This window comes from Geotrypetes seraphini, chromosome 10 (assembly GCF_902459505.1).
Source record: "Geotrypetes seraphini chromosome 10, aGeoSer1.1, whole genome shotgun sequence".
Lineage (NCBI taxonomy): Eukaryota > Metazoa > Chordata > Amphibia > Gymnophiona > Dermophiidae > Geotrypetes > Geotrypetes seraphini.
The window spans coordinates 20,334,191-20,352,572 of NC_047093.1; the positions used below are offsets into that span (position 1 = coordinate 20,334,191).

General features: G+C 45.1%; 1 protein-coding gene across 2 annotated transcripts in view; it reads right to left on the bottom strand.

Moving 5' to 3' along the window:
* The window catches only part of SUZ12 (SUZ12 polycomb repressive complex 2 subunit), a 214,702-nt gene that overhangs the window by 144,810 nt on the left and 51,510 nt on the right, over positions 1 to 18,382 (bottom strand). For both annotated transcript variants that reach the window (XM_033960806.1, XM_033960807.1), the window contains exon 6: positions 5,836 to 5,921. In XM_033960806.1, coding sequence (XP_033816697.1) covers positions 5,836 to 5,921 — 86 coding nt within the window. The remainder of the gene's footprint in view (positions 1 to 5,835; positions 5,922 to 18,382) is intronic.

An 18,382-nucleotide genomic window follows, 5' to 3' on the forward strand; every position in this document is an offset into this window, starting at 1 on the left:
GAATACTTCTGCTCAGTCTTCACCTGTGAAGCGCCGGGAGCTGGTCCACAGCTTCAGGTGGGAGACAGCCAGAAGGACCCGTTTCTAGACTTCGAGTTTACGCCCAGTAGCGTCTACTACGAACTATCAAGACTCAAAGTAAACAAAGCCATGGGACCGGACAACCTACATCCCAGAGTGCTCAGGGAATTGAGAGAAGTCCTGGCAGAACCACTATCTGTTCTTTTCAATCTTTCCCTACGCACAGGAAGAGTCCCCTTGGACTGGAAAACCGCCAACGTTATCCCACTCCACAAAAAGGGCTGCAGGACAGAGACAGCAAACTACAGACCGGTGAGTCTCACATCTATAGTGTGCAAGCTCATGGAAACACTGATCAAACAAAAACTCGCACATGCGCGGTGCGGCCAACTATAACTTTCTAGTTAAAAAGGTCCGTACCAGGGCTCCGTCGGTGACGTCACCCATGTGTTAAGAATATGCTGCCTGCTTGTCCTGGGATAAAATATTGATACAATCCTAGACGAGGAAAACCTACGTGATCCCCACCAGCACGGATTCACCCAGGGCAGATCCTGCCAATCTAACCTAATCAGCTTTTTTGACTGGGTTACTAGACAACTGGATGCCGGAGAGTCACTGAATTTGGTATATCTAGACTTCAGTAAAGCTTTTGATAGCGTCCCACACAGAAGGTTATTGAACAAGCTGAAGTCGATAGGATTAGGGGACACTCTAACTACATGGGTTGAGGATTGGCTGAGTGGTAGACTTCAGAGGGTGGTGGTAAACGGTACCCCATCCAAAATGTCAGGCGTGATCAGTGGAGTGCCGCAGGGGTCGGTCTTGGGCCCGATTCTATTCAACTTATTCATAAGAGATATGACCCAAGGACTTAGAGGAAGGGTATCACTGTTTGCCGACGACGCCAAACTTTGCAACATAGTAGGTAGAAACACCATGCCTGATAATATGACACAGGATCTACTGCTGCTGGAACGGTGGTCAGCAACATGGCAGCTAGGCTTCAATGCTAAAAAGTGTAAGGTAATGCACCTGGGAAAGAGAAACCCGCACAGAACTTACATACTAAATGGTGAGACCTTGGCCAGGACCACGACGGAACGAGATCTAGGGGTGATCATTAGTGATGACATGAAGATTGCAAATCAAGTGGAGAAGGCTTCCTCCAGGGCAAGGCAAGTGATGGGTTGTATCCGTAGAGGTTTTGTCAGCAGGAGACCTGAAGTCATGATGCCGCTATACAGGTCCATGGTGAGGCCTCATTTGGAATACTGTGTTCAATTCTGGAGACCACACTACCGGAAAGATGTGCTGAGAATCGAGTCGGTTCAGCGTATGGCCACTAGGATGGTCTTGGGACTCAAGGATCTCACGTCTGAAGAAAGACTGAATAAACTGCGGCTGTACTCACTTGAGAAACGAAGAGAGAGGGGAGACATGATTGAAACGTTTAAATATATCACGGGCCGTATCGAGTCGGAAGAAGATATCTTTTACCTCAGGGGACCCTCGACCACCAGGGGGCATCCGCTGAAAATCAGGGGAGGGAAGTTCCATAGCGACTACAGAAAATACTTCTTCACTGAAAGAGTAGTGGATCATTGGAACAAACTCCCACTGCAGGTGATTGAGGCCAAGAGCGTGTCAGATTTTAAGAGACAATGGGATGTTCACATGGGATTGGTGAAACCAAATAGCAAGTACTAAGGAAGTATCAGTAAATACAGGGGTGCAAAAATTACTTCCTATCAATTTCTAAATAGGCCATTTTCAAACCTTCTAGTCCACGGAGGATATGTAAGAATCTGGTCCTGCACTGCCAAATTTTCCCCTGAGGAAGCCACATCGGGTGAAATGGTGGCCCCGTTGGGAACCAGTGCAGACTACATAAAGATAAGTGCTTTCAAAATTTGCACTATCTTCTTAAAGAGATGTTTATTTATTTCTTAAAATAAGAAAACTGAAAAAACTCTAAAAAATTGTTTAAAACACTAAAAAAGCCATCTGCCGATGAATGAGAACTGTGACTGATGAGATGCAACACATATAAGTGTGCTAGATGATTCAGTCTCTGAGGCATGGCTATGTCTATTTAGAAATTGATAGGAAGTAATTTTTGCACCCCTATATTCACATGGGATCCCTAAGGGAGTAATTTAAGGGGGCGGGTATTTGGAATGGGCAGACTTGGTGGGCTATAGCCCTTTTCTGCCGTCTTTTTCTATGTTTCTATTTGCCTGTATTTTGTTGGCAGTGTTTGCTATTCTTGTTTCTACTGCTATGTTGTCATCAATAAAAATTGTTTAAAGTAAAAGTATTCCAACTCAGAAAGCACAGTTACTTACCGTAACAGGTGTTATCCAGGGACAGCAGGCAGATATTCTCTACATGACATACGGATCACAGAACACGCCAGTAAGAGTGCGCATGCGCGCTTAGCATTTTTATTATAGTAGATGTCACATAGGATATAAATCTGATTGTTCTTGCTTTCTCCCTTTGAAGAGCACTGAAATTGTGAGGACTTGCTTTTCCCAGACAATAGGAGCACTATTAATAAATTCTAATTGTTTATTACATAAATTCTAATTGTTTATTAATTGCTTTTCCTCATATCTGTTATTTGAATTCAGATAACGGAGTCTCTAGCCCAGTCATGTAGGAGAGAGAATCCATTCTGGCAATTCTTTTGGCCTCAATGTTCAAGTCTTCCAACCTGGCTTGGACAATGGAAACACAAAGAAGCAAATCTGTTGGCCAAGGTTGGACCAGGGAATCCAGCTCAGTGCTTTCCCACTCGACTAACTGTAGAAGAGGGCTGCTTTCATATTCTTGACCAAGGCCATGAGATCCTTGCTTGGTTTGCCCAAGTCTGAACTATGAGGGAAAACACCTTTTGAGACAGAGACCACTCTCTAGGGTCCAGGGTTTGCCAGCTGAGAAATTCTGATTGGACGTTCTCTATTCCTGCCACGTGGGCTGCTGAGAGGATCGTTAAAAATCCAAGATGGCCTCCACCCCCAAAAAATCATGCCAAAATCAGGCTGTTAGCTATATGTAAAAATAAAAAATAGCTATTTTAGGTTTTTAGAGAAGGTGGACTTGAGTACTAACCCCAGAAAAAAAAATGAAAATAATAAAGAAAAAGCAGAAAAGTGCAAAACACACCTTCTGAGTTTGCTTGCAGAAGGAGTAACTGAAGGGGAGTGCTGTGCTCTACTGCAAAAAGAAAGGAGTTCTCAAGTTCTTAGAGATATTCTTCTGCAATTTGTGGGAAATGGGAATCAACAGCTTAAGTATGGATTCCTGTGTATCCACAACAGAACTTATCCTTCAATCTCAATATCAAAGGAACCAATGGACAAGAGAATCAAAAGAACACAAATTCAAACATTAACCTCTCCACTCCAGTTAAATACAGAACATACTCTGAATTTTTAATTGAAATTTGCAGTCTACTACAAAAGCAATGCCACACCAAAAGCATCATGATAATTCTCTTTTTAATGGTTTAAACAAAGCCTCTTCCCAGGAACCTCACAGGGTTGACTTCTATGCGTCACTGCTCTTTCAACAGTTATAACAATAATAAGTCAAGTCCATGCTCCTTGCATCCCCTTTTATCTACTGATTTTAAGGTAAAAGGTGTAAAGTTACGGCAGACGGATGCTTTAAGATAAATGTGAAATTTTCAAACTGTTTTAGTTGTGAAGAAAAACTAGAGCTGAAGCAAGGTGATACTTTACTAAGCAAAAACATTTTTGAAGAAAGCTACTATGATTACAATCATCATCTTCAGGCAATGGCAAAGGGGTATTTTTTTGTGCACATAGGTCAGTGCATGTTAAATACAACATAACCGTTTTCTCAGCAGACTTGATGCATTTAAATAGCTACCCTTGTGCTAAAATTAGCTTCTTCTATAGCCCAAGGGCAATTTTCTTTTGATAAGTTAAACAGCAGAGACATCTAACAACTTTGCCAAATTTGGATAATCAAGGATCAGGGTTAAGGATTCGGCAAAATTAATACAGAAGTGCAAAGCAAGCAGATTTATTTTGCCTGTACCATTTTGAAACATTGTCTCTCATCTGCTGGTAATTATTTTAATCTACAACTTCTGTAAGAGAAAACAATTCCCTGAATAAAGTGTGCAGGCAAAAATGTTACTCTTGGTGAAATTCTGCAAATTTGACATTTAAAATATTTTAAGGATAAGCAAGTAAGTAGAAGTTTTTAAGTTTTGCTGTAGTATTTTCTCTAGGGCTGTGGAATTGGTATACCAGATCTTCGACACCCCTCCTCCTAATTTTCTACTTCAGCTCCTTCTGATATGGGTTTACATTTTTTGTTCTGTATCTAAAATACTGGAAAATATAACTTTATATCCAGGACAAAGATACTATCTATCTATCTATCTATCTATATATATATATATATATATATATATATATATACACGCACACACAGAGTCAAACCTCGGTTTACGAGTGCCGTGGTTTGCAAGACGAGCAAAACCTGCGCCTCGGAAACCGAGCTTGACTCGATTTACGAGTACCCCCTCCCCCCGATCTGACATCCCCCACTCACCCACCCAAACACATTCGCTTACCCCCATCTGGCACCGGCACCAACACCAACGCACAGGACATGCCGGTGCCGGAAGATCTTCCCTCTTTCTTGTGCTGGGCCTTGAGCATCTGTGCAAGGCCCAGCACAAGGAAGAGGGAAGATCTTCGGGCACCGGCACTTCCTGTGCGTTGGTGCTAGTGTTAGATGGGGGTAAGCGAATGTGTTTGGGTGGGTGAATGGGGGATGCCAGATCGTGGAGGTATGCCGGATTGCGGGGGGGAGGGGTGTGTAGCAGCACCGGTGGCCACGGAAAGGGGGGGAGGAGGTGGAACGAATCAAGCGAGTTTCCCTTACATCCTTTGACATACGAGTAAATTAGTTTACGAGCATGCTTCTGGAACGAAGTATGCTCGTAAACCAAAGTTCCACTGTATATACTACTTCTATAGGTCTCAACCTTTTTCTACTGTACACGAGAAGCTTATCTGGTTTTCATTGCCTGAAGAACCTCCATAGACCCATAAGCTTGTGTCAAATATTTGTAAGCTTTGGAAAAGTATTACAATTGATCAACTCTTGTTTTCAATTTTGAAAGAATAATTCTCTGTCTTCTACTTTGTAAGTTTTAGTCTTAGCAGCAATGGAATGATTAATAGTAAGAGGAAAAAAACCTGCATGCTGTATAACAAGTACAGTACAAGAAATTGAGAAAAGGATGTAGAGGAAGACTAACCAAAAGTAAAAAAAGGAAAGCTTGGAGTCAAAGAATGACAAACATAACGTTTATTATAACGAAAAATAAAGTTCAGAAGGACTAGACATGATGTGGACTAGACTACACATTGGTGGTCACAAGAATCTTAGTGATTCAAAATGCAACTGTCTGTTGTTGGGGGTTAAGGGGGGAATTCCTCAAGAAGAATTAAAACCAGTTAGTGCCCCTTAATGAATTCCCCCTAAATAATCCTCAAAAGGAAAGTATTGGTATAAGTGCCTTCTCTTCTAAATACTCCAAAATATATGTGCAACTTAATATAGAACTGACAAAGGATAAAACACCTGTATGGATTTGCTCCCACAGAAGGCCATCCTCATTAAATTTTTTAAACTATAATCTGATATTGCCTTTTAAACACACTTTCATTTCTTTGTAAAAAAAAAAACATCAGTTAAGTATTACATGTCAAACACAGTATTTTCATTCTAGAAGTAATATTAAAAGCACATGCTGCAGGTTACCTTCCGTTTCTTGTGGCAGACTTTTACAAGAAGCACCTCCAATGTTACAGAATTTTGTTCATTCTCAGAATTTTGAGATGGCTTATCTAAACATTTAAAAAGCAATAATAAATTTACCAACAGTAGCAAAAACATAGCAACATATAAGAAAAATGTAATTGTTGCCCTCTGGTTTTATTAGTAATCTATTGGAGGCACGGGCAACTTTCAAAACTTACCAATGAAGTCAAATTCAAAATGTTGTGTTAAATTCCCTTGAGTCTAATTTAAATATTTACCATTTGCAAAGTACCCCTAAAACAGACTGAAAATGAATTATAAGCTGGGCACCTGTGTATAAATACAACACATATTTACCTGTGTATAAATACAACACATTTTGACTGAACAATTTACTTATACTCCTGTGGGTTTTCACCTTTTACCACACCTTGATTCCATATGGGATTCAGCAACCTACAGGGTCCAGGTATAGGAGGTTGCTGGATCCCATGGTAAAGAAATAAAACTGCTTATGAGCCATTTCCCAAGCAATCTTATTTCATGTGCCTGGAAGCATTGGGCCACAAAGCTGTGGCTCAGTACTTCTAGGCCCAATGACCTCCTGCCCCCAAGCATCCTACTACTTAACCCCCAGTGACTTAAATATCAGCATGGGATTTTTAATCAAGCAGCATTAGGGCTGTTTAAGTTGCATTAAAGGCTAAATAAGGGGAAATTAGGTTCTTACTTGCTAATTTTCTTTCTTTTAGACTCTCCAGACCAGTAATATCTCACCATGACTAGAAGGTGGAGACTGAAACAAACCTTTGGCTGTAATACTAATAGCTGTGCTTCCCTCTAGTAGTCTAACCAGTCTGCCGAATAGCCAAGCAGAACTAAGAAGTGCTAATTATAACAGCAACAACACTCCTTACAGGAGTAAGAACTAACAGAATAATACTGTTGGAAATTGCATCGAAGCCCCTTCAGTAAAACATCCCAACAGCTCGCCAGCTGAGCCAAAGACTGCTGTTCTTATGATCTCCCAATTCTATAAAAATACTAGAACCCACAGAAAAACACACTCTGATTGTGAATCCTGCAAAACAGACAGACAGGGTGGCAGAAGTAATGGCTACCAGGAAAATTGCCTTGAAAGTAGGGTCCTTCAACAAGCAGAAACTCAGGGGCTCAAAGGACAGGACACGGACAGGACCAGATTGAGATCCCAGTTCAGAATCAAAGGCCGCACTGGAAGCCGAAGCAATTTCACCGCCCTCAAAAAGCGAACCAGAAAAGAAGTTAAACACTTACCCTGCAGCAAACCGCGAAATGCAGACAAAACTGCAAGCTGAATCTGGAGAGAACACCAGGACAGGCCCCTATCCAGGCCATCCTTCAAGAATTAAAAGATGTGAGGCGAAGAGGCGTGAAAGGAAACTGTAAGGTTCAGCCCTCGAATGTAAGGTTTTGGAGGGGTAATGTTGAAGCAAAGGCAGCCTTACAATCTGCCAGGTCCCGGGTTTGATACCCTCGTTGAAGATTCAATAGGAAGTAAAATTAACGACAAAGACAGCTAAGAGTGATTGCATAAAGACTATATATTGTGGATATAGGCTTAATATTACAGAAAGGCAATCTTTAGAAAGATACATAAGCTTTACTGGGTTACAAATGGACAGACAGAAATAGACATAAGCTTTACAAATACAGAGTGGATTCAGAGACTGCTTCTGTGCTCTTGTGAATGAGAGAAAAGACAGTTTCCTGAATAGGTGCTGTGAGGACAAAGAAAGAGCGAGGGGGGGGGGGTGAAGAGAGAGAGAGAGAAAGGGTGAAGAGAGAGGGGGGGTGAAGAGAAAGAGATAGAGAGAGGGGGGGGTGAAGAGAAAGAGATAGAGAGAGGGGGGTGAAGAGAAAGAGATAGAGAGAGGGGGGTGAAGAGAGGGGGGGGTGAAGAGAGAGAGGGGGGTGAAGAGAGAGAGGGGGTGAAGAGAGAGGGGGGGTGAAGAGAGAGAGAGGGAGGGTAAAGAGAGAGAGAGGGAGGGTAAAGAGAGAGAGAGGGGGGTGAAGAGAGAGAGAGAGGGGGGTGAAGAGAGAGAGAGAGGGGGGTGAAGAGAGAGAGAGAGGGGGGGTGTGAAGAGAGAGAGAGAGAGAGGGGTGTGAAGAGAGAGAGGGGGGTGAAGAGAGAGAGGGGGTGAAGAGAGAGAGAGAGAGGGGGTGAAGAGAGAGAGAGAGAGGGGGTGAAGAGAGAGAGAGGGGGGTGAAGAGAGAGAGAGGGGGGTGAAGAGAGAGAGAGAGGGTGAAGAGAGAGAGAGAGGGTGAAGAGAGAGAGGGTGAAGGGAGAGAGGGTGAAGGGAGAGAGGGTGAAGGGAGAGAGGGGATGAAGAGAGAAAGAGGGTGGTGAACAGAGAGAGGGGGGTAAAGAGAGAGGGGTGAAGAAAGAGGGAGGGGGTGTGAAGAAAGAGGGAGGGGGTGTGAAGAGAGAGAGAGGGGGTGAAGAGAGCGAAAGAGGGGAGTGAAGAGAGCAAAAGAGGGGTGAAGAGAGCAAAAGAGGGGTGAAGAGAGCAAAAGAGGGGTGTGAGCGAAAGAGGGGGTGAAGAGAGAGAGAGGGGGTGAAGAGAGAGGGGGGTGAAGAGATAGGGGGTGGAGAGAGAGAGGGGGTGAAGAGAGAGAGAGAGGGGGGTGAAGAGAGAGAGAGAGAGAGGGGGTGAAGATAGAGAGAGGGGGGGTGAAGAGAGAGAGAGAGGGGGTGAAGAGAGAGAGAGGGGGGTGAAGAGAGAGAGAGGGGGGGTGAAGAGAGAGAGGGGGGGTGAAGAGAGAGAGGGGGGTGAAGAGAGAGAGAGGGGGGTGAAGAGAGAGAGAGGGGGGGTGAAGAGAGAGAGAGGGGGTGAAGAGAGAGAGAGAGGGGTGTGAAGAGAGAGAGAGAGGGGGTGTGAAGAGAGAGAGGGGGTGAAGAAAGAGGAGGTGAAGAGAGAGGGGGTGAAAAGAGAGAGCGAGAGAGGGGGGTGAAGAGAGGTAGAGAGGGGGGTGAAGAGAGGTAGAGAGGGGTGAAGAGAGCGAAAGAGGGGGGTGAAGAGAGCGAAAGAGAGGGGGTGAAGAGAGCGAAAAGAGGGGGTGAAGAGAGCGAAAGAGGGGGGTGAAGAGAGCGAAAGAGGGGGGTGAGCGAAAGAGGGGGGTGAGCGAAAGAGGGGGGTGAGCGAAAGAGGGGGGTGAGCGAAAGAGGGGGGTGAGCGAAAGAGGGGGGTGAGCGAAAGAGGGGGGTGAGCGAAAGAGGGGGGGTGAGCGAAAGAGGGGGGTGAAGAGAGAGAGGGGGGTGAAGAGAGAGAGGGGGGGGTGAAGAGAGAGAGGGGGGGGTGAAGAGAGAGAGGGGGGGTGAAGAGAGAGAGGGGGGAGAAGAGAGAGAGGGGGGAGTGAAGAGAGAGAGAGGGGGAGTGAAGAGAGAGAGGGGGAGTGAAGAGAGAGAGAGGGGGAGTGAAGAGAGAGAGAGGGGGAGTGAAGAGAGAGAGAGGGGGGGGTGAAGAGAGAGAGAGGGGGGGTGAAGAGAGAGAGAGGGGGGGGTGTGAAGAGAGAGAGAGGGGGGTGTGAAGAGAGAGAGAGGGGGTGAAGAGAGAGAGAGGGGGGGGTGAAGAGAGAAGGGGGTGAGAGGTGGTGAAGAGAGAGAGGGGATGAAGAGAGAGAAGGGGTGAGAGGGGGTGAAGAGAGAGAGAAGGGGTGAAAAGAGAGAGAAAGGGGGGGTGAAGAGAGAGAGATGTTGCAGAGAGAAGACTTTTATAGGTTGGAATCTTATTCTAAAATAGAAACTATTGTATGTCCCAGTATCTTTCGTTTATAATTTGTAAACTGTTTGAAACAATGTTAGTTTATTTAATTGATAAGGAAGGTGTGATACTTGCAGGCATGGTAAATGGGATTAGTCTCTGGCTTCTTTGTCCCATTCAAGTAGCATATCTCCTTGATAAACAATCCAGTCTGGCTGGATGCTCAATGTATATGAATTCTGTGCAGGAGCATTTAGGGTTTATCTGCATCAACATTCCAGAGTCAGATTGATATGTCCCATAGGCATCTGCTGACATTGGTTAGGTCAACTGAAAATGCTGAGGCTGACAGAAACCAAGTGCAGCACACTACTCTTCAAAAATACACCAAATCCGCACATAAGCCCAAGAAGTGGAAAGCCTCCGGCACCCCCAAGAGAGTGGAGATCACTTTATCTGAATAACTTTTCTTACCTAGGCGTTCCCTCTCGAGAGCCAAGCCTAAGACTAAAGGGACCCGGATCGAACATTGGAATGGGGCCCTGAGTCAGAAGGTCAGGCATGAGGGGCAGCAGAAGAGGATCTGCCACGAGAAGATGAACTAGATCTGCATACCATGGGCACCTGGGCCAGTCTGGAGCCACCAGGATTATGCGGCCGAGGTCCATGACTGGTGGCCCCCAAGACTGATAATCAACTTGAAGGCTGAGGGACAGAGACAACACTCTCCGGATCTAGCACGTGACAACTGAGGAAATCCGCCTAAACATTCTCCACTCCTGCTATGTGAGAAGCTGAGATGTCCCAAAGATGATGAGTCTCTGCCCAAACCATGAACAGAGCAGCCTCCTGTGCTACCAGATGATTCCTGGGTTCCCTCCTGAAGATTGACATAAGTCACTGCCGTGCCATTGTCCGAGAGAACACGAACAAACTTGCCCATCAATAACACCTGGAATGCTAGCAACACCACCCGGATGGCTCTGGTCTCCAGAACAATGATCAACCAAGACGCCTCCTCCGGAGACCAGTTGCCCTGAGCCGAGCGACTGAGACACTAAGCTCCCCAAATTGAGGATACTGGCGTCCATAAAAAACACTATCCAGACTCACTACCTGTCCAGACTGATCCAGACTCACTAGACTGTACCCACCAACAGAGACAGCAACAAACTAACCCCGAAGAGGAACGGGAGAGTCCAAATTGTGTTCCTGGGGTGACCACCGCTGAAGCAGAGCATGCTGAAGCGGAAGCATGTGAGCCCAGGCCCACCGAGCCACATCCAGGGAAGACACCATCGACCCCAAGACTGGAGAAAAATCTGCACCCAAGGACACCAGGAAGCCATCAGAAGACGAATCTGCGACTGCAACTTGACTACTCGGGTCTCTGGCAAGAAGACCTTCCCCAAGCTGGTGTCAAAAAGAACCCTAAGGTGCTCCAGGTGCTGAGACAGAGCCAACCGGCTCTTGGATAGGTTGACTACCCATCCCAGTGACTGCAGGAACTCCACAACCCAAGCCTTAACTCGGGAATTCTCCTGAAAAGACTTTGCTCAGATTAATCAGTCATCCAGATAGGAGTGAACCAGAAGGCCCTCCTTACACAAGGCCTCCACCATGACAATAATCTTGGTGAATGTCCGAGGAGCCATGACCAGACCAAAAGGAAGGGCACAAAACTGATAGTATCGTCCCAAGATCGCAAAGTGAAAGAACCGCTGATGGGAGGCACAAATTCGAACATGCAAGTAGGCCTCCATCAGATCGAGACGTCAAATTCCCTCAGCTGAACTGCCAGAATGACAGATCTCAGGGTCTTCATGACAGAACTTACAGATACCTATTGACCCCCTTCAGATCCAAGATGTGCCGAAAAGTCCCCTCTTTCTTGGGTGCCACGAAGAAAATTGAATACCAGCCGGAGCAACTCCTGCGGAGGCATGGGCACTACCGCTTTGAGGTCTAGCAATCTTTGAAGCGTCTGGCGAAAGGCCCGCTTGTTCCTTGCCGCCTGACAAGGAGAAGCAAGAAAGTGATCTGGCAAGGAGCAGGAAAACTCCAGAGCATAACCGTCTTGAATCACCTCCAGGATCCACTGATCTGTTGTGATCTTGGCCCACACCTGGTAAAAGTCTCACAACCAAGCACCTGAAGATAAACCTTACACAAGGCAAAAACAAAATCAGGGGGAAAACCCCCTGGCGGCCCAATGGGACGCCATTCTGAAACAGGGCGAGATCAGCACACTGATTTCACCGCCCCTGTGAAAGAATTATGAATTATTCCCATTCCCTCTCCCCTCATTAAGCAAGGCAAGTGTTAGCACTTTGTTACAGAATGCTGAGGCATTCACCCCTCCTTTCTTGTCACAAGACCCCTGTCACATATTAACCCTTATCTTAATCAAGCAGTCCTTATTTGGAAAGGACATCAGCTGACAGGCATTGAGGACGTGCAAAGACTCAGGTTCTGTCCATGTGTTAATCAGGCCCTTGTCTAAGTGCTGAGTTGGAGGGTGATCATGAGGTAAAGCACAAGGCAAAGGGCAGGTGATCAAAATGTAAAAGCATGTACCTTTGTACTCACCAATCATTAGGTGTGTAAACGAGGGAGTTACTATGATGTCATTAGCTTAGAAGCATATTAAAAATGGACTCGGAGCTAGCCCCTGGCAGCGCTCCACCCGACTCTAAGACTGCGTGTGTGTGTTTCTTGTGTGGCATCCCTACATGGGACTCACTGCCAAAGCAGAGGATCCAGCAGAAACCTGTCCCTGTCTCTCCAATACAGGGGGAAGGTCACCTAAGGCTGCAGACAAAATGGAGGTGCTTCCTGCCATTATCGGAGCAAAGCCCACCAAAAAACATGTCCCCAAGGCCTGTAGTGGCTGAGAAGCTTAAACCATCTCAGCCGCTAAAGCAGGCAAGCCAGCAGCAGCGGTACGGGAGTCCCCAGCAGCATTGACAGTAAGTGACACTTTCAGTAGCTGGGGGAATCTCTGAGTGGGTGGCGAGGGAAGCCCGAGCTTCCCCTACTTCAGCTGCCGGCATGCGAGGATCCCTGGACACTTGCACTCGACCAGGATTCCCCTTTGCAGCGGTAGGTACACCACAAGCACAGGCCGGCCACATCGACCTCACGTCTGGAGCACAATGAGCACTTTTTCCCTTTAAAAGTGCTGGTTAGCAATAAAAAGCAACAACAATGAACTGAAGGCTCCCTTCAGACCGGCACTGCATCAGGTTTTTGTTTGTTTTTTTCTGTCAGAACAGACTTCACTGACTCTCTAAGCCATATGCCTTGCCGGTATCGGTGGCAAGGCTTACAGCTGAGGCACCTCTATTCTTGGGGAGGGGGAGGGACTCAACTCATGACCCATCGAGTGACACACCCCTGAGGTTGGATTGACCCCCGAAAAGGTCCCCCCCAAGCTCAATCCAGCACCAAACAGGGACAAGAAGGCCACTAAACAACTTACAGCAGGCCTACACTAACCATTTTCAGGGAAGCCTGGCACACCTGCTGAGACTGAGTACAGACTAGTTAGACTAGAGGGAAGCACAGCTATTAATATTACAGCCAACGTTTGCTGGTCATGGTGAGCTATTACCCATCAGTGAACTGTACAGGTCTGGAAAGATGCTAAAGAAAGTGAATTAAGGTCCAAACGCTGCTTTGATGAATTTCTCCCCTTGATGAGTATTTGCAAAAATACAGGCATTTTCCTCCCAACCCACAAACTGCAATGACGGACCTCTCTTCCAGGATCATACAACTATCGGCCCTTAACTCAGACACTAGGTGCTGCCGTCAAAGTGACTATGTCTCTCTACCCACAGGAGCAGCATCAACCCTGGTCAACCTTGAGAACCTAAGGTGCATCTGCATAACCACACAGCTGGTCCAAAACAGTTTGCTTTACCCGTCACTTTTGCTTCAATGTAAAGTTGCTATTATTTCACAAATTTTGAATAAAAAGATAATCATAAAACATTGAAAGTCCTAAGAGCAGAAGGAAATCAATGGCCATATTGCATGGGCTCCCTATTTCAGAAAGGCTCCGCTTTAAAGTTGTGTTGCTAAATTTTAATATTCAAGCTCAACACTCCAGTTATTTGCTTAGTACTTGTAGAGCAGTGGTCTCAAACTCAAACCCTTTGCAGGGCCTCATTTTGGATTTGTAGGTACTTGGAGGGCTGCAGAAAAAAAGTTACCGTAATGTCTTATTAAAGAAATGACAACTTTGCATGAGGTAAAACTCGTTATAGTTTAAAAATCTTTCCTTAATTGCTTCTGATAATTTCAGCTATGCACAACTGAAAGCAGTGCAAGATGCAAAAAGTGAAAAACTATCACAAGAGACAAGATTTTGGACCAACTATTTTGAGGCTCTCACCTCCTCCAGCACCGGACGCACGCACAAGCTGCACTGCCTCCAATGATTACCTTACGTTCCAGAATGTTGCCCGCCTCACTGCTGTAACCTCACGCAAGCACCTTCCTGTGTCTGCACGCGATTGGACTCCACCTCAGAATCGTGTACAGTCGCAGGAAAGCACTTGTGTGAGGTTACAACGACTGCCGGACACGTAAGGCAAACGTTTTCCATAAGAATAATTCTTTATAATACCGAGAGCTTCAAAATAGTACCTGGTGGGCTGAATGTGGCCCGTGAGCCACGAGTTTGAAACCACTGCTGTAGAGGTATGTGCCAAGGAAGAGCCTATGTTCATCTCATGGTAATTTATGATACTGCCTACCCTCAAGAACTCAGATGGAAGGACAGAATAAGCTAGCCAGTGAACTGCTCATGCTCTATAAGAAACTGAAAACCTCTCTTTTCCTTTAGTAAAAAGATGTGTGAAGCTGGATATAGCAGAGGTGCTTAGCAGAAGAGTTAAGGAATGAAGGAAGAATGGGAATTGTGGGTTTTATGGGATTTTTTGTCCTCTATTAGTGAAATAGTAGTAAACCATTTTGAATGAGGTTTCCTCAGGAAACTGAAATAAAATTTGAATCAACTGTGACCAAACCACCATTAACAAGAGCCTCTTTCCTAAAGTTTATTTGTTCCTGAGCTGCTTCTGCTACATTTATACGACACATATATTATCATGAAACCTGCATGAGGTCCAGATAAAGGCTAACAAGAGTGGAATCCTAATTTAATACCAAATCAGTATGTGATTAGCCAAAAGCTACTTAAAAAATAAATATACTCAAAAAATATAAAATTCTAGTGAGGCATCTCAGCCATTTAAAACAAATCATCTTCACATCATCTTCACAGTGCTTAATACTTTAAGAGCTATCCAACTAAAGCATCAGCATACTACTACTACTTATTTCTATAGCTCAAGTTTATTATGTATTTGATATCCCACCTATCATTATGTCTACACGGTTTACAATAGGTTGTAACAAAGTTAAAAATGGCGAGATTAAAAATAAAAAAACAACAGACCATGCCATATAAGCATATTGACCAGAGACACAAAAGGAGGGGGGGAGGGGAAAATACAATAATGGGAAAAGAAAAAAAAAAGTAAAGAAGACCTTACACATTGGGGGGGGGGGGGGGTTAAGGGTAAAGTACTGCACTACCTAAGGAAGGAGAATTCTTAGGGACTAAAGGCATCCTTAAATAGATTCATCCTATATATAGACAAGGATGTTTCATTCCCGATATGGCTAGGAAGCGTGTTCCATAACGTAGGGGCTACAACAGAAAAGATTGTTTTATGTGTTGTGTCATAAAATATATAGCGAAGTGAAGGAATTGAAAGGAGCTTCTGTTGGGGAGATCATAATAGTCATGATGTGTGAGGAATCCATAGTCAATGAAAGCCAGTGTGTTTTCTTGTTTTGTTTTGAAAACAAGAAGTAAAATTTTGAAGGAGATGTGGAGTATATAGGTAATCAGTGAGCGTGTTTCAAGAGAGGAATAACATGATCGTATTTTTTAGTTTAATCGCAGTGTTTTGTATTATCTAAAGTCATCCGATTTCTTTTTGGTTTATACCTTGGTAAAGGGAATTGCAGTAGTCCAGATGTGTTATAATTAGAGCAATGTTCTCCCTAGCGTGTTTTAGCCGGGCGCCCCGCCCAGCTAATTTAGGTAAGCGCCCGGCTGCCTTCCTCGAATGACACGCTTCCCCTCAGGAGTAAGTAACTTATTTTTCACCTCCACAACGCAGACTTTCGGGATGAGGAAACCTGCTTGCCTGCCTACCGCTGCTCCCTAACACATGGCCCCCAGCTCAGATAACATATATATGCAACCTTAGCCTGCCCTCCGCATTACAATGTAATTGGGCGACTTGTTAAAGTCCTGGGTGGGAAATAAACGGCTTTGGCGGGTGGCGAGCTTTTGAACAACTTCTGGTCAAATGCTGGGGTTTTTTTTTTATTGACTGGCTTTCTGGAGCAGACGCAGATGGTCGAAGTACATCTGTACTCGGACTACAGGGAAGATTCATATGTGCCGACACTTGGAGCCCTGATTGAGATTCAGAGCAAACGAATCCAGATCTGTGCAGCCCAGCTCAAATGGGCTATTTTTTTGAGCGGGTGTTGGTGACGCCCCCAGGTCTCCGCTCCTTCCTTTAGCTACGGCCGCTCCAGGGGATGGGAGGGGCGCTCCAGCGTGTGTACTTGCACACAAATGGCAATCAGGGACCTCCTGCTTCAAGTGGCAATGAAGAGCTGGTCCACCACCCTCGACTGAAAGAAAATGTGGGAGTGGAGAGATCTAACATTTATGGCCTGCTGGCATTCACGTTGGGGGGCGGGGACGGCAACAGTAGAGGCTTGTCTGCCATTTTCTAGTCAATTAGCTATAATCTAACTAGAGAAACTATCTTTATTTTTGTAATAGGAGGGGTTTGTTTGTTTTTGTCTTTTAAAAATATTTGTTGAAAGTGCATGTCAATAGGATTTTCGAAGGGGTAAAAGGCCAGTGGGTAAGGTTTTTCTTGCAGGACCCCAGCTATGTCTAATGCTAGCTCTGGAAGATATACGTTCCAAAAATAAGAATCCCCTTTTCTGTCTTCACCTGGTCATTTAATTTTCTTCATCACGTTGGTCCTAGTCTCTGTTTTTGTTGGGTTGTTGTTTTTTTTTTTTTTACCATTTCATTACTTGCATTTTATTTTTTCAAACTGACAATTAAATTAGGCACAAGACACACGAGCACTGTCTTCTTTTAGCTCTCTGGCCAGGGTATATTTGGCATTTCTTCTTTCTCCATGGCTGCCATTCATCTTGCTTCTGCATTGCAATCACTCTAGCATTGTCCCATGGCAATGGCACTCCCTGCCCTCTTCTCCCTCAACCGACACCGCATGTGCGCTTTCCTCCCCCTTCCCTCCCATACCTCTCTGGCTATTTGTTGACACAAGTTGCATCTCCAACCTGCTGCCTGAATTGGCGTCGGCTCTTTCTCTGTCGCTTGCTGACCCCACGACCAGTGTTGTCAGTTTGGCGGTTTTCCCTCCCAATTTGGCTACTTGTTAAAGCCCTGCAATAAACATGCTTTCCCTTTGCTACTGTCCCCATTTAGGAACGAAGCAATAGCAGAAGGAAAAATTCCAGGCCGTCAAAGATAGTGTGCTTACTTTATGCTGACTGTGGCCTGAAGAATGCAAGTACATAAAAACATAATTGCCATACTGGGATAGATCAAAGGTCTATCAAGCCCAGTATCCTGTTTCCAAAGGTGACCAACACCTAGCTAGATTCAAAGTAACAAAACAGATTCTATGCTGCTTATCCTAGGAATAAGCAGTGGATTTCCCCAAGCCATCTCAATAATAGGTCCTCGACAAGCGGCGGTCACAGCACGGAAGATGATCTCTCTCGCAGGGTGCGGGAAGCAGCAGAGGTAAGTCCCTGCCCATCGCAAGGTACCTGGCAGGATGGGAATTGCCATAGAGACGCTGGATCTGGACAGAAAAGGACCTTGAAGAGGGGTGGGAAGTTTCAAGTTTCATTTAAAATTTGATAAATCGTTAATCAAACTTCTAAGCGATGAACATAAATAAAAATTCAAAGGGTATAATATATCAGACATACAATGGACGTACAGGACTTACTGTGCCAAAGGTGAAAGAGGTTTAGAAATACAATATTTGATAGGAAAGAAAACAAATGGGGAAAAACAACAGGATGGGGGAATATAAATCAAAGGAAAGCAGAGAGAACAGTGATTAGGAAAGGAAAGAGATTGGGACACGGAATAAAAGAAAGGAAGAGAAGAGCCAAAGAGAGTGATTCTGTAGAAAGAATGGAAGTCATGTGGAATGGTGGAGATCTATCAAGCAGAGCTAAAGGTCAAAGGCATCTCTTTAAAGAAAGGTTTTTAGGTTGCTTTTAAATCTATCCAGAAAGCAGACTTGAACCAAAAGACAAGGCAGATGCTGGACTAGAGGGGAAACACCCTGAAAAGAGGAGAGAGAGATGCCAAGCCCTGGGGTGGGGGAAGACAAAGAGAGTGAGAGAGACAGAAAGACCTGGAACAAAGGTGGGAGGACTCGAAATATTAGCAGAAGGAAGAGAGAGAGAAAAAAAAAACTTGAAACAAAGGGGAGGCTGATGTTGGACTTGGGGGTGTATAGAGGGAAGAGAGAGAAAGAGACTGCAGAGAGGTGAAAAGATTCTGGACCAGGGAGGAAGGTGAGAGAGAGGCAGAGAAAAACTTGGGAGAGAGAACAAATGCTTGACATGGGGGTGGGGGGGTTGTAAGCAGAAGAAAGACAGAGAGAGAGAGACCTGGACCAAAGAGGAATGATAGGAGGCAGATG